At 38.9% G+C, this 16,679-nt stretch overlaps 2 protein-coding genes across 8 annotated transcripts in view; one reads left to right on the top strand and one right to left on the bottom strand.

Moving 5' to 3' along the window:
* Positions 1–13,044, top strand: part of IQCK (IQ motif containing K) — a 138,272-nt gene extending 125,228 nt beyond the window's left edge. For 2 of the 3 annotated variants that reach the window (XM_043978078.1, XM_043978076.1), the window contains one exon: positions 11,967–13,044. In XM_043978078.1, coding sequence (XP_043834013.1) covers positions 11,967–12,049 — 83 coding nt within the window. In that variant the 3' untranslated portion in view covers positions 12,050–13,044. The remainder of the gene's footprint in view (positions 1–11,966) is intronic. The other variant, XM_043978077.1, reaches the window with a different exon arrangement.
* The window catches only part of GPRC5B (G protein-coupled receptor class C group 5 member B), a 28,807-nt gene continuing 25,000 nt past the window's right edge, over positions 12,873–16,679 (bottom strand). For 2 of the 5 annotated variants that reach the window (XM_043978073.1, XM_043978074.1), the window contains exon 4: positions 14,357–16,333. In XM_043978073.1, coding sequence (XP_043834008.1) covers positions 16,289–16,333 — 45 coding nt within the window. In that variant the 3' untranslated portion in view covers positions 14,357–16,288. Of the gene's footprint in view, positions 13,036–14,356; positions 16,334–16,679 lie in introns of those variants that run through there. The other 3 variants (XM_043978071.1, XM_043978072.1, XM_043978070.1) reach the window with 3 other exon arrangements.

Genomic DNA, 16,679 nt, shown 5'->3' with positions numbered 1-16,679 from the left:
CATTCTTTCTTTCATTTTCTTTCCTTCCTTCCTTCCTTGTAGTTTTTTTTTTTTTTTTTTTTTACGGGGCAATGGGGTTAAGTGACTTGCCCAGGGTCACACAGCTAGTAAGTGTCAAGTGTCTGAGGCCAGATTTGAACTCAGGAACTCCTGAATCCAGGGCCGGTGCTTTATCCACTGCGCCACCTAGCCACCCCCTTCCTTGTATTTTTAATCTAATTTTATTTGTCTGATTAAATATTTCCCAATTACATGTAAAATAATTTTTATACATTCATTAAAAAAAATCTTGAGTTCTAAATTCTCTCTTTCCCTCCTGGTCCTCCCTTACTCCTTGAGAAGGCAAGCAATATGATATCACTTATATATGTGAAGTCATGTAAAACATATTTCCATATTAGTCATGTTAGAAAAGAACACACACACACATGAAAAATAAAGCTTAAAAAAGTATCGGTTCTCTCTCTGGATGTGGATAGCATTTTTCATTATGGGTCTTTGAAACTGTCTTTGTCTTGATCAGAGTAGCTAAGTCTTTCACAGTTGATCATCTTTAAATATTGCTGTTACTGAGTTCAGTGTTCTCCTGTTTCTATTTATGCCACTTTGCATCAGTTCATGTGTCTTCCAGTTTTTTCTGAAATCATCCTGTTCATCATTTCTTATAGCACAATAGTATTCCATCACAAGCATATACCACAACTTATTCAGCTATTCTCCAACTGAGGAGCATTTTCCAATTCTTTGCCACCACAAAAAGAGCTGCTATAAATATTCTTCTACGAATAGATCCTTTTCCCTTTTCTCTGATCTCTTTGGGATATAAACCTAGTAGTGGCATTGCTGGGTCAAAAGGTACACACAGTTTTATAGCTCTTTGGGCATAGTTCCAAATTGTTCTCCAAAATGGTTAGACTGGTTCACAACTCGACCCATGAAGGCCCCAGTTTTTTCCATATCCCTTCAGCATTTGTTGTTTTCATTTTCTGTCATGTTTAGCCAGTATGATAGGTGTGAAGTGTTACCTCAGAGTTGTTTGAATCTGTACTTCTCTAATCGATTGTGATTGAGTATTTTTTCATATGAAGATGATTTTGATTTCTTCTGAAAACTGCCTGTTCATATCCTTTGATCATTTATCAATTGTAGGATGGATCTATTTTTTGTAATTTTGGGTCAGCTCCTTACATATTTGAGAAATGGAATCTTTATCAGGGAAACTTTATGACCCCCCCTCCAGTTTCTTCCTTTCCTCTTAATTTTGGCTGCATTTTTAATTTCATGTAATCATAATTATCAGTTTTACTTCCTGTGATCTCCTCTATCTCTTGTTTGGTCACAAACTCTTCCATTATCCATGGCTGTGACAGGTACATGTTCCTAAGCTCCCCCAATTTACTTATAATATCACCTTTTATATCTAGATTATGTACCCCTTTTGGCCTTATCTTGGCATATGGTATGATATGTTGGTCTATGCCCAATTTCTGCCAAATTGCTTTCCATGTTTTCCCAGCAATTTTTGTCAAATGGTGAGTTCTTTTTTTAAAATCATAAAAGTATTTTATTATTTTCCATTTACATGTAAAGATAGTTTTCAACATTTGTTTTTATAAGACGTTGAGTTCCAATTTCTTCTCCCTCCCCTGTCCCCTCCCCAAGACAGAAAGCAATTTGATATAGGTTATATATATATACAATCACATTAAACATTTCTGCGTTAGTCATGCTGTGAAAGAAGAATCAGAACAAAAGGGAAAAACCTCAAAAAAGAAAAAAAGTAGAAACAGTTTAGTTCAATCTGCATTCAGATCCCACAGTTCTTTTTTCTGGATGTGGAGAGCATTTTCTAGAAGAACTAAGTCTATCACAGTTGATCATCACACTGTGTTGCTGTTACTATGTACAATGTTCTCCTGGTTCTGTTCACTTCACTCAGCATCAGTCCACTTAAGTCTTTCCAGGTTTTTCTGAAATCTTTCTGCTCATCATTTCTTATAGCACAATAAATAGTATTCCATTACGTTCATATACCACAACTTGTTCAGCCATTCCTCAACTGATGGCCTTCCCTTCAATTTCCAATTCTTTGACACCACAAAGAGAGCTGCTATAAATATTTTTGTGCATGTGGGTCCTTTTCCCTTTTTTATGATCTCTTTGGGATACAGACCTAGTAGTGGTATGACTAGTCAAAGGGTGTATGCACAGACCCATAGGCCTTTGGGCATAGTTCCAAATTGCTCTCCAGAATGGTTGAATCAGTTCACAACTCCACCAACAGTGCATTAGTATTCCAATTTTTCCACATCTTCTCCAACATTTATTATTTTCTTTTTTTGTCATATTAGCCAATCTTATAGGTATGAGGTGGTACCTCAGAGTTGTTTTAATTTGTATTTCTCTAATCAATAGTAATTTAGGGCAATTTTTTCATATGGCAATTGATAGCTTTGATTTCTTCATCTGGAAACTGCCTGTTTATATCCTTTGACCAATCAAATAGTGAGTTCTTGCTCCCAAAGCTTGGATCTCTGGATTTATCAAACACTAGATTACTATAGTCATTTACTAGTGTATACTGTATACTTAATATAGTCCACTGATCCACCACTCTATTTCTTAGCCAGTACCAGATTGCTTTAATGATTACCACTTTGTGATATAGTTTGAAACCTGATAATGCTAGGTCCCTTGATATTCTTGACCTTTTGTTCCACAGATGAATTTGGTAATTTTTTCTAGTTCTATAAAATACTTTTTTGCCATAGCACTGAATAAGTAAATTAATTTGAGTAGAATTATCATTTTTATCATATTGATTCAACCTACCCATGAGGAATTAATAGTTCTCCAATTGTTTAGATATGTATTTGTGGGGAAAGTGTTTTGTAATTGTGTCCCTGTATTTTGTTTTGTCTGCAGTTATTTTAATCTTTTTTTTTTTGTGGGGCAATGAGGGTTAAGTGACTTGCCCAGGGTCAGCTAGTAAGTGTCAAGTGTCTGAGGTCAGATTTGAACTCAGGTCCTCCTGAATCCAGGGCCAGTGCTTTATCCACTGTGCCACCTAGCTGCCCCCTGTCTGCAGTTATTTTAAATGGAATTTATCTTTCTATCTCTTCTTGCTGGGTTTTGTTGGTAATATATAGAAATACTGATGATTTATGTGGGTGGATTTATTTTATATCCTGAAACTTTGCAAAAGTTGTTAATTGTCTCAATTAGTTTTAAAGTTGATTCTCTAGGGTTCTCTAAGTATACCAGCATATCATCTGCAAAGATAATTTTGTTTCCTCTTTGTCTATTTTTAGTCCTCAAATTTCTTTTGTCTTATTGGTATAGTTGGCATTTCTAATATAATATTGAATGAGAGTGGTGCTAATGTGCATTCTTGCTTTACCCCTGATCTTTTAGTTTATCCCCATCACAAATAAATAATGTTGCTTTTGGTTTTAGATACTAATTTATTATTTTAAGAAAGGTTCCATTTTTATTCCTATGTTTTAGTGTTTTGTGATAGGAATGGGTGTTGTATTTTGTCAAAGGTTTTTTCTGCATCTGTTGATATAATCATGATTTTTTGGTTGTTATTATGCTTATAATTTTCCTAATATTGAACCAGTCCTGTATTCCTGGCATAAATCCCAATTGGATCTTTATAATAAATTGCTGTAATCTCTTTACTACTGTTTTATGGAATTTTTAAAATCAATATTTGTTAGGAAAATTGGCCTATAGCTATCTTTCTGTTTTTGCTCTCCCTGGTTTAGGTATCAAAATCTTATTTGCATCTTGAAAGGAATTTGGTAGGATTCCTTCCAGATAGTTTGTATAATATTGGATTGATTATTCTTTAAATGTTTGGTAGAATTCATCTGCAAATCATCCTGGTCCTGGGGATTTTTTTCTTAGGGAAACTCATTTATGGCTTTAAACTTATTTTTCTAAGATAAGGTTATTTAAGTATTTTATTTCTTTTTTTTTAATCTAGGCAATTTATATTTTTGGAAATATATACCTATTCCACTTTGTCAGTTTTACTGGCACATAATTAGGCAAAATAGCTTCTAATAATTGCTTCAATTTCATCTTTATTAGTGGTGCATTTAACCCTTTTTGGTTTTGGTGCTGGTAATTTGTTTTTCTTTTTTCCTTTTTAAAAGAATAAAATTAAACAAGGGTTTATCTTATTGTTTTTCCCCACATAACCAGCTCCTGGTTTTATTTATTCAATTATTTTTACTTTCAATTTTGTTAATCTCTCCTTTGATTTTCAAGATTTCCATTTTAATGTTTCGCTGGGGATTTTAAATTTGTTTCTTTTTAAAAAATTTTATTTGCATGCCCAATTCATTGATCTGCTATTTTTCTCTTTTATTAATGTATGTGTTTAGGAAAGATACTTTTAGGTGATTTTATAAATGCACATAGTATTAATGTCAGGAAATTCCAGTTTCTGTGGCACATAAGTATTTTATTGTAAGTTTTGTGGAACATTTATTGAATTAGACTGGTTAAAGGGCACAAAGATTATAGTAGGATGATTGGTTAGTTCAACCAACCAGAACAAAGGAATCCTTTCTTGGATGGTAAAATTCAAAGTCCTGTAAAATTCAAGTCCTATTGGTGTCCAAACCAAAACTATGGGAGAAGGAGTACTGAAATTGAAATCAGCAGACCTGGGTTCAAATCCCAGCTCTGCTACTTTGAACCTATATATCTTTGTGTGTGTGTGTGCACTACAGCATAATAATTGTTTTTTAATAGACATTTAACAAGAAACTAAAAAAAAAACCAACCCAGGGCTGTAGGGTCTTATATAAAACATTATCTCTTGGTTGCATCTGAATAAAAAAAGAGGAAATTCCCCCAAGTCCCAGTTTCCTCGGCCTAGATCCACTACCCTGAAATCCACCAAGCCAGGGGAACATCAGAGACCACAGAGTGAATCAAAACCAAGTTCAGTCCCAGCTCCAGGGAGAAAACTCAGCTCTTGACTTTTCCCTTCTTCACAGGCAGCTGACCTATGGCCTCCAGGTGCTTGTGGACAAGGTCTTCTTGGGTGGCAGGCAGGCACGTGAACCTATATATCTTAAGACAAGTTACTTCAAAAATTAGGGCCTCGGTTGCTCCAATTTTAACAAGTAGGGGTTGGACTAGAGAACCTAAGGCCTCACCAACCCTAAATTTCTTTAATTCCCATGTGTTATAGTAAAGCATTATATCCCCTAGTTGACATAAATATAGGGGCATAATGGTCCTGTCTTTGCTCCTTGGTTGGCCAGTCACATTCCATATTCTTGAAGTTGCAGGATAAATGTCCTTTGGTTGAGATTTATCTATGTTTAAAGATGTATTGTTGCCCATCTCAATGGCCATGTTCGTAAACCCTTAATAAGATTCTGATCTGTGATGGACAAAACTGCTGAGTGTCTGTCCTGAGTCTTGCATGGAGATAGTGAACCACTTCACCTGAGGAGCTAATGCATTCAGGTTGGAAACCAGGAGGTTAGAGTTAATGTGCAAAGCAAGAGCAGGGTCAGGCCTTCAGTGGCTCCTGCGCTTCCAGCCTGGGCAAAATAGGGAGTTTCCAAAAAAAAAGAGGGGGTGGATATTGACCCTTAGGCTACGCAGACTCATCTTATTATAGGTCATATTTCTATAGTTCACCATCTTGTTTAGGGTAATACATTATTTGTTTTGTTTTGTTTTGCGGGGCAGTGGGGGTTAAGTGACTTGCCCAGGGTCACATAGCTAGTAAGTGTCAAGAGTCCGAGGTCGGATTTGAACTCAGGTACTCCTGAATCCAGGGCCAGTGCTTTATCCACTGCGCCACCCAGCCGCCCCCTAGGGTAATACATTATTGTTCTAGAAATGTATTCAGCAAGACATTTTACTAATCATGTTTGTATATAAATCTGATTACTGGTATTCAAAATTGTTTGACTTCACTTTTCAGGTGGACCTACTTACAGGTTCTCCTAACTTTTTACAAAACAGATTTGATCATTTTGCTGTAATTAATTCTCTCCCTCTCCACCTAACTGCACACTACACCAGATTGTTTTAGCTACTATTTGATTTGTTTTTAGCATCTCCCCTTTGGTCTCTAGATGAACAGTATTTGTTTATTTTAGTCTTTTTTTTTAATTTCAAAAATAAGTTTTATATATCAGTTATTTCTAGATATCTTCCTCTTTCCTCTTTCTTTCCTCCCCCCTCCCCCTACCATTAACTCTTTGTTTTAAAGAAGAAACAAATAAGGAAAAATAACTAAGACCATGACTGTATCTGACAAAATACACAACATGTAGCCCTCACCTTTCTGAGGAGAAGAGGGAAGTATCTTTCATTGTCTTTTCTGTAGGACCATTATTGGTTTTTCCATTTGAACAGCAGTATTTACATGTGGATCTGGCACTTTTATTTGGGTTGGATCTTTACTGCTCAGTCAGTGTTCCCTTCCCATTTCAAACAATTCATGTCTTGGCTTTTGAACCAAGCATTTGAATTTCTGCTCTTGTCATTAGCTTGAAGGAGCTTTTATTTATGACTGTGTTGTTTTTTGTTTTTTTTTTTTTGGTGGTTAATGGAAATGTTCATCCCAGGTCACAGACTGAGCTCAGAGGAAATAATGGCTTTAATCATTTAGGTATTGTTATAATCTTATTATCATGCATAGTTGTAGTAGTCCCCTCATCCCAGTCGTCTCAGCTGTTCATCTGGCTCTTTTTTCAGGGTTTCTAAGCTTTTCTCTCCTCACAGCCTTTCTTGAATTGGTTTTGTTATTGCCCATGCAGGGGCACCGAGACACGCAGCAAGTAAAACATGGCACCTGTCTTTCTGCCAAAAACTAAATGTGAAGTTAACGGCTTTCTTTCTTCAAAGCATCCTGCAGAAGCCGACAGTAGAACAAAGAGATGTGTGTGGGGCGGGGTGCTACACACTTGACAGACTATTAGCCAAAGTGATTTTTAACCCCCTAAGGAATACTGCATGAATTTAAAAAAAAAAAAAAAAAGGTAAACAAGAAAGCCTACAGGGTGGGAAGAATCACCTGGGAAATGGAAGAAAAAAGTTCAGTACAGTTCTTAATGTGGTCATGCTGTGGCTAGTGGCTTTCTGGCAGTTGTGAGGGAGGGAAAGCAAACAGCTTCACTCTGATGGTAAAAAGCTTTTCAACTGGAAGGCAACAAATACAATTCCATAAAAATGATTTGTAGTTGTAGCCTAGGGTCCATGGATTGATAACAGGGGGACTCTGTGAACTTGGATAGGAACAAAATTACATTTTTATTTCCACTAGCTTTTGGTTTCCTTTATAATTCTACATATTTAATTTTATGCATTTAAAGACACAATTCAGAGAAGGGGCTCATGGGTTTCACCAAAATGCCAAAGTGGAGTGGTCTATGACACAATAAAGGTTAAGAACCCATTTTCCAGACCCTCTTTCTGACTGCATAGAAAACTATGGGAGCAGCAAAAACAATTCCTTTCTATCTATACCTCCAGAACTATAACTTCAGCACTTGCAGCAAATTTAGTTGGGGGTTAGGGGAGGGTTTCTTTTGTGAAGGTTAAAGTCATTTGAAGATAGAGGTCAATGGGAATGGAGGGAGGAGGTTGAGAACCTGGAAGTCTAGGCTGTTTGAAGATGGGGGTAGAGGGGTAGGAATTGGGAGAGAAAAGGCTGTGAGTGTGTTATTCTACTTGTTAGGGAGGAGGGGTCCACAGCTGATAAATAATGAGGATCTAGTCAGTCAGGCAGTAAATAAACATTTGTTAAGGCCCTACTATGGGCCAGGTACTGAGCTAAGCATTAAGAACACAATGAAAGGCAGAAGGCAATCTTTGCCGTTTAGGAGCTCACAGTCTAGGGGGGAGATAACAAGCAAACTATGTACTGACAATGACTAGACAGGCAATGCTGGCACTAGCAGAAGGCAGGCACTAGAATTAAGGGGGGTTGGGAAAGGCTTCCTGAAGTGAGATTTCAGCTCCGACTTGGAGGAACTTTATGTTGAGTCAAACTTAAAGGAGGAAAGGTAGCTGCCAAATGATGGCAACAGAGAAAAATCTGAAAGCAGAGGTGTTCGTAGGGACAAGAAGTATGTCGGCTCCTCTGTCCGGCCCTGTGTGAGTTGGAGCATGAGAGAAGATGCAACCAGCCTGGGAGAGAGTGACAAGAGATTGTCTTCAGGAGAAACATCACTAAGAAGAAATGTGAGAATAAGAAATTGAGAATGAAGGGGAATTTGATAATACAGGAGAGTTCTAGGAGACCCAAGGGATAAAAGCCACCAGTATATTGCCATCATTGCCAATTCTACTCCCCCCCCCCCAACATGTATTGCTTCCAGCTCTCTGGCTTCCTCAGGCCTTGGCAATGTGGGGAGTGGTAGTTCTAGGGTAGGACAAGGCAGCACAAAGGGTGTGTGAGGGAGTGAGTCAGTCAGGTGACTGGAATCCATAGGAGGGAGAAGGAAGCACTCCAGTGCCCAGACATTGACATCTAAAAGCCTAGTTGCTCCACAATAGGTCTGGCTCTGCTAATCTAAAATGAGAGGTTAAAACATACTGGGAGTAAAGAAGCATTTCTGGACTTAAACTTCACGAGGACAAACACTCTGTCTTATCTAAATTTGTCTCTTCCCCAGTGCCTAGCACGGTAGTCATTTAATTGTCATTATTGTTCAGTCATGACTCATTGTGACTCCTCCATCATGACTATGGACCACAGCCCACCAGTAGGACTGTGTATGGGGTTTTCTTGGCAAAAATACTGGAATGGTTCGCCATTTCCTTCTCCACAGGATTGAGGCAAGCAGAGGTTAAGTGACTTCCCCAGGGTCCTACAACTAGTATGAGTCTGAGGCTGGATTTGAATTCAGGTTTTCCTGACTTTAGGCCCAGCATTCTTTCCACTGAGCCATCCAGCTGCCTCCAATCATTTAATAGCCAACATCTAATAATAATAATAAATTAACAATAATATTTAGCTGTTATCAGCAAGTTATTTTCTTGGGTGTAGTAATGAGAGGCCTCTATAGTGCTGGCATTTCTTCTTTCACAGAATAATAGATTAAGGTTGAAAAGATGGTGTGGAAAGAAGACTGGTCCTACTCTAGGCTGGCTCTACATCTGAAGTAAATGAGGCCTAGGAAAGTGAAAAAGCGATTTGCCAGGTCACCCAATAATAAAATAGCAGTTAGAACTTGAACTCCGAAGCCTTCTGAATGCAAACCCAGTCCTTCCTCTGTGGTGCCCATACCACTTTCCAGCCTCTTTATTTCTTCTTTGTCGGCTGTGCTGGCTTCTCATCATCCTCCTATTTCTTAAAAATGCTTGTCCTCAGTGTTCTGTTCTTTAGCTTCTTCTCTGCTGGAGCATTCTGTTAGAATCAGAGCAGCTGATAAATGCTCGACTTGCATTAATAATAATTTCCTACTTCAAAGGCAGAGCAGGAGGCCAAGAGAACTGCTCTGCTGGACCTGGTTCTATTCAATATGAAGAACATGATTACCAAAGTAGAAAGGCCCGGAACCTTGGGAGGAAGTGGCTGTTTCAGATTATGTTATAAATAAAAAAGAGAAAACTGGTCAGCTTGCTGCACACTTTAGATTTAGGGGAAAGATTTCAAAAGTTCAAAAAAAAGTTAAGTAGCAAAACTCATCGCCCCGAATTCTAGAGGTAAAGTTGGCCCAAGAAGTTTGGGATACTTTCAAGATGAACATTCTGATGACACAAATGATTCCAATGTGGAAGAGGGGACTTTCTAAAGAGACCAATGTGGATAAACAGGGAACTCAATGACCAGCCCACATAATTTTTTTTTTTTAGTGTTTTCATACTTATGATGAATAGTAGACTAGCTGAGAAACGCCAAGAACCCAAACGCTTCAAGACCTATCTAAATGTAGTATGTCTAGCCATTGTAACAACAAAAATATCAACAATTGCTTCTTCCAGAGCTCCTATATTCCTTGACCTTAGAAGTCTCTAAATGGAAGCTGGAAGATCACTTGAAGGTGACATTGTAAAAAGGGATTCATGCACCAGGTTGAACCAGATCAGTGTTATCAAACCCAAACAGAAATGAGGGCCACTAAGCTGAATATAAGAATCTCTGTGGGCCCCGACAACTTAGTTTTAAAATGCAGTATTATCTGTTTTATTGTATTTGTTGTGTTAAACATTTCTCAATTACATTTTCATCTGATTTGGGCTTCATTCAGGAGTGTTCGGGCCTGGACTAAATGATTTCTAAAATCCATTTCAATTCTGATTTTGCAATATTTATGGTCTGAGGAGATCAACCAAAGTAGATGGGGAGTGCACACTGGCAACCACTGGGAGATCCTATGTAACAACGAGAAACAACCTTTGTCTTCATAGATTGTCTTTCTGAAGATGATCTACAAATTGGCTGTGATTCTTTGTATCTCTTAAATGCAAAAAAAAAAAAATTAGATGTAATGCTAATTTAACATTTCATCACCCTCAGTTTTCCCTTTTCCCAGTTCCCCATTGCTTTGAAGCTAAGTTCTGACTCTGTACCTTGGCAAATACCTGAATACAGATTCTTTTAAAGTGCAACTCTAAGTATGCTATTTGCTATCTTCTTGTTTCCCAAAATAGATCAATTTTTCAGACTCCTAGGCAGTTTGATGTTTGCCTGTAGTCTTGTGCACAAGATGAAAAAATTGGGGCTTGGTTAATATGTGGAAAGGCCAGCTGGATTCCAAGGGTTGCTTAGCAGATTAAGCTTCTACTTGAAGGGGAACTGTCTAGTTTTGTGATTATATGAGTGTATAAAGATGATTATGATTGACCAGAAACTTGGGAGAGAACTGAGAAGCCAATCTTTACCCTACACGATGGATAACAATGTTCAAAATGTCCAAGACGTTTTAACTCTATTAACTTTAACAAGTCCACAGAAAAAAAGCTATGTAGGAATTCAGCAGTGGGACTCGCAATGATTTCAGTAGAAATCAAGTAGATCAAAAATCCAGGGTAATGTCTAGTTACATGACACATAAATCATAGTAGCAAAGGCATTCGAAGCCTGGGCCACTCATTCTTTTCCTGGCTTGTCCTCTCAACATCACTATTTCCAAAGGCAGGTTTTGCTGAACCCTTCGGCACTGCAGAGGACTATTTGTTCAGGTCAGTTGGCTCAGTGGATTTGCTTATGTTTCTATTATCACTAAAGTCAGGGGTCTGAACCCCATATAGGGCCAGTACATTTTGGATAGGTTAAAAAGCAGCACCACTCACCTATGCTCCAGAGCCATGTCCCCAAGACAGGTTAATCTTGCATCCTGCCCTCATCTACAAAGGGCATACAGTAAATGTTGCCTATTAACAATGGGTAAGCAAAAATGCTACCGGAAGCACAAACACAAGAGTTCATTTTCAGTTGGGCTTCGTTTTTTCAGATTTTCTTTTTCCTTTTTTGGGGGACGGGGTTGGGGGAGGCTTTTATCTGTTTAGGATTGATTACTTTCACAAACAACCCTACTCTGTCTTTAGCTGTCTTTCCTGTTTGGCAGAACAGGGGGAAATCACCTGGATCACATTCTTGCCCAGACTGTGACATACAAGAAATGAATCTCCATTGACCTTGTTGTTGTCCTCAGTGACATCCTGATTTTGACTCTGGGGGTGGGGGAAATGTGTTGAGCTGTGAAACTGAAATCTGCCATTATATTTCAGTAAAACTTCCTCAAAGTTACAAGACCTGAAAATAATGCTCTTGACCTTCACCTGACTTTCATCTGGGAAATGAACTCAGTTTGGGGCTTTTTGATATGTTTTAAACTTTTGATGGTAGGCAGCCTCTAGTTTCCATTCCCAAAACAAGAGCATCCCTTAAGAATTATCTCTCATATTTGTAGTGTCCTTGTTAAGAGTGTTTTCCCAGAGTGTGTCTCTTTTAATGAGTCTTCTCTCTGTTACAGTGAAATGCACATTAGAGGATGAAGAACAGACTCTCAATCTGCAGCCTCAACCAAGCACCATTATAGATGCCTCGAGCAAATAAATGGTATCTGCCTCTTGCATTCTTAAGTCTTAGATATAAAAAGTCTTTGTGTTCTGGCAAAATGAAGCATTACTGGTGAACACATCAAGAGCATAGCTTTATATATGCAGGTGTAGTCGATTATGTACAAACGCTCTCATTCTCTGGAACCTTCCCCAATAATCCATGCTATCTGGGAGAAAAGCAAGAGTCTGGAGTTCTTGCAAACATTACATTTCCCTTTCAGTAGTTGGTCTAGATGTTTCCCTCCTGTGGTACAAAACTGCTTGTGAAATGCAGGATGACATTGGTACTCTAACTGCCCATTCCCTAGTCCTAATAGATATTGTAACCTGATCATTACCAGTGCACTATTTTCCTGGTTCTCTCTAAGCATTCAAATCTGTTTTCCCACCTTTTGTGAAATACTTAGTTCAAATTCCAAAGATTCATTTTTAAACTGAGATCCTAAACCTGGGAGGAATCCTGGTTTTCTTTTCCTGAAGCTATAGCCTTTTGCAAGCATTTGTTCGTTTTAAATTCCTTTGCTACAACAGTAGTTCATTTCAAAGGAGAACAATATTTATGATAATCTTTAACATTTACTCAAACCTACAGGAGTGCAAATGCAAGCAACAAAAGAAGGAGACCAAGTGAGTTTTCCACTGAAACCTCTAGGCCAAAAATATGGTAGAGAGGTCTTTAGCATCCTGCTGAAATTAATATCAAGTCCACATTCGTTCTCCCATTTGCAGTATCTGAAGTCACTGCATCTAAATTCCTGAGACTACCCAAAGGGCCAGATGATGAAGGAAAATGTCGTTAGGCCATTTGAACAAGTTACGACAAACATTGTACGTAAATAGTAAAGCCTTTATTTTTTGTTAAGAACAGCATTTTGAAAATAAAACATATCTGCCCATGCTTTACAACCTTCTTAATTTGTATTCTTATATACAGTCATTTATGGTACACATTGATTGTCTTGAAAGTTCTTTAAAGGTGTTCTTTGTAAGTATGCGACGGTCAGCAGCGGGGTGGGGAGGGAGGGGGAAAGTACATTATAAAATACACATTAATACATTTAATAAATATATATTATCTATCAAAAGTGAGCTTTTGCTCTTAATCAATTAATAAAAAGCACCTGCTGGGTAATCCTGTAAGCTGGTAGAATAATAGTCGAATCGTTTGATTATAAAAGCTACAACGTTCCCTTTTTGCACAACTTTTGGTTAGGCCCGAGGCACCAAACTCAGCTGTCACCACCAAGGAGAGACTTGACCTGGTTAATTCTGAGTGAAAAAGGTACCCTTTCGAGGACAGTTAAACAGTACCTTTTTCCAGAATCAAGGGGGTGCCCAGAGGCCCCTGGGGTGTGCACAGAACCCACAGTTTCATCTGATTTCTCCTACACTGTGGAACAGCCACGTTTAAAATACTGCAACATTTCAAGGCTAAGTTTGAAAGTGCTGTAGGGTTTCGAGTTGCTGTTCCCTGCCCTGCCCCCACCCCCCTGCAGAGAGGTGAAAACTGGGAGGAATCCAGTTTTACACCAAAAAGGGACATGGGGGCTTTTATGGCCCCAGAGTGGCTTTGGATAACATAATGCTGAGAGATTTATCATTTGTGCTTACAACTGTGGGTTTTAATCATGGACGTGCTACTTGTAGGTCGTTTTACCCAAAGTTAAAAGTAAACACGGCTCATTTACACAAATAATAAACGGAGGTGCCTTGTCTGTCACACTTTGCTTTCTGGGGCAGTTGCTATCACAGACCATGGCCAGGCAAAAATCTTTGTATGAGTCATGTGAGGTTATTAGGAAAACAATGATCCTCTCTCTCTTCTGAGATTACCACTCCTCCACCCCAAATTACAATTTCTCAGCTCCTTCCCATCTTTCAACCCTGCCAAGAACAGAACCTTCAAAACACATCGGATAACTGTCTGAAAGAAAATGGTCCGCGGGCTAGAAACACTTTCATTTTTATTGTCGTGAATGTTACTTTCCAGCAGCAGCATTTACAAAGAGAAACCACTCCTGCCATCTAGGCCACAGTCACCTTAGACATTTTGATAACGGCTTAGAGGGAAGTTACATCGTTAATGGTTCCTTTCTGAAAGGGAGACTTTTTTTGCAGGCCAATGTCACTGATGGTATTCTAGCACTCCAAATGACTTCATAGAGCTGGGATAAGTAACCATTTCCTGGCACGAGAATGTGTAACTTGTTTTTAATTGGATTAGACTGAGGCATTAGGAGATTTCTTTATTTTTAGAATAATGGGTTCTGCATGCAATGTCCCACCCCACCCCCACCCTTTCCCTAACATCCCTCCCCTCCCCCAAATACGGAAGTTTCCAAACCATCTAATAATTCACCTTCCCGAACACACACTAAGGGCTAAAGTCAGGTGTCTGGTTGTCTAAAAGCAAGCGCATGCTCCCAGGGCTGATACTGGAGATGAGATATGATGGGGCAGGCACTCTCATGCCATGCTTTAATTTTCACATGCATGGCAGAAAGGGAAATGAACTTGCAGAGAGGGGGAAAAAAAGAACTTGCAAGATGATCATGGCAAGAATGGCAATATCGATCTCATTTCCCCCAGTGCTGTGCGGAGGGTGGAGGGCTTTTAGGGCACAGCCAAAAATCAGGTGCAGAAAGAATTAGAGGTTTTGTTATAATTATTCAGCATAGATGTATTCGATTTATACAGTCAGTGACCATTTTTTCCCCAACCATTGACTTTTTACCATGTTCTTTTGTGGCTTACCTTTTTTTCTTTTTTTTTTTTTTTAAAAAGGCTAGAAAATAGAATAGATTTCTTATAGCTTATGCTATATAGTGAAAGAACCCATCATCATTTATATGTCCAATACTGTCAGGTTAAAAACTTGCTTTAGGCATTTAAGAAAGCTGCAGATCATGTTGGCTAACCAATGAGGAGACCATGATGCTTTTAATGTTGGATATGCACTAAATAAATGTTAAATAATAACGGGATGATTTGCTCAAGACAGATGGAAACAATGGCAGAAGTAATGGGTTTTGAAATAACCATTTTCAGAGAACTTGCAGTTAACCAAGATAAAAACATCTAACAAACTTCTCTTCTCTACTCCAAAGCCCAAAACTCAAACAAACAAACAAACAAACAAAAAATCCACAAACAAAAATGTTCCTCATCTTGGAGATCCCACTACCTTCATATATAAGGAAGAGAGAAGTTCCTGCATTGCTAAAGCAGTAGGAGGACCCTTGATCCACCATCTTATGGGACTCTGGGAAAGCCACATCATATAGGTCAGTGGCAAACCTGCTACAGCTCATCCCTCTGGTTTTCTAAGCTGGTGGCCCCAACAGCACATTGGGAAACAAAATACAGATAAATCAGAAAGATGCTGAGAACACCAGGTTCTCGGGTCAGCTTCTGGGGATGTGGGATGGCAGAGAAGCTTGATAACATTGAGAACTTCAGTCTGGTGCCCCATGACACAGATCATGTCTACCTCTGGCTCCATTTTGGGGCCTATCTGTCCTCCTAATCAGAATATCACAGGTATGGGGCATAAAAAAAAAGAACCCCAGCCCAACACCATGTTAAATGTGATCCACGAACTAATGACCAGATACTATTCACTTCTTCAGAATGGGAAGGGGGATGCTTCACTAGTAGTGTTTCTTCTCTCAATGTTAACCAGGGCCCCCACCCTCAATAAAATGCCCCATAATCTAATTATGTCTGCAGATACACACTCACAAAAACAATAACCAAATTACTCTCTCTGAACCCGGGGAACGCATAAACCAACTAGCAACCAAATGGGAAAGCCCCTCTATATGCTTTAGTAATCAAGTGCCAACCTCACAAGGGAGGCAGCCCAGATCCAATATGGAAACCAGCACTCAAAGCCAATCAGGCCTGCTCAGCAGTCACTGTGACTTTGGTTCTTCTACACTTGGAGGATGCAGTCTCCCCAGTTGCATTTTAAGAGTGAGCCTAATTCTACAGAAAATTAGCTTTGCTTTAGTTTGCAGAATTGTTGGTTGGTTTGGTATTTTGTGGGTGGTTAGCTTATCGGTTCACCAGTGTTCACATTTACATGAAACCCCATTCTCTGGGGTTCTGAAAGCTCCAGGATGAGGGGTGACTCTGTTCCACCACTGTTAGTGATTTCTCCCCCAGAAAGACTCAGCCAGGGAATAAAATCTGTGACAGAGATTCTTATTCTCTGGACCTTTGTAAAAGCCTTTCACCAGAGGTGTCTTCCAGTGTAACTTGGCGGAGCGGTTGGGATCTGGAAATAAGGATAACAAACCCATAACTATGAACTCCAGAGTCAATGTCAACATATGCACTGTGAGAAATTAAGTCATTAGTCAGTAAGAGGCTGTTTTCAAATCGGCCAAACAAAGCAGAGCTCACGAAATCAACGTAAGCACCGTGGAAAGGGCTCATTGTCTTACTCTGTGAAATTTCTTCATCCAAAAATGTTATCCTTTAATCATAAAGCATTTCCTTACCACCCCACCATGAAAAGGGTCTAAATGACTCTTAATTCTACATTCACAAACCCTTTCCCCTTATTTTGAGCTACTGCTCTGTGGCATATTTATCCACACTGGATAGAAACAGGTGGGTTT

The sequence above is a fragment of the Dromiciops gliroides genome, chromosome 1 (genome assembly GCF_019393635.1).
Source record: "Dromiciops gliroides isolate mDroGli1 chromosome 1, mDroGli1.pri, whole genome shotgun sequence".
Classification (NCBI taxonomy): Eukaryota; Metazoa; Chordata; class Mammalia; order Microbiotheria; family Microbiotheriidae; genus Dromiciops; species Dromiciops gliroides.
This window is presented reverse-complemented; position numbering and strand designations above follow the sequence as displayed.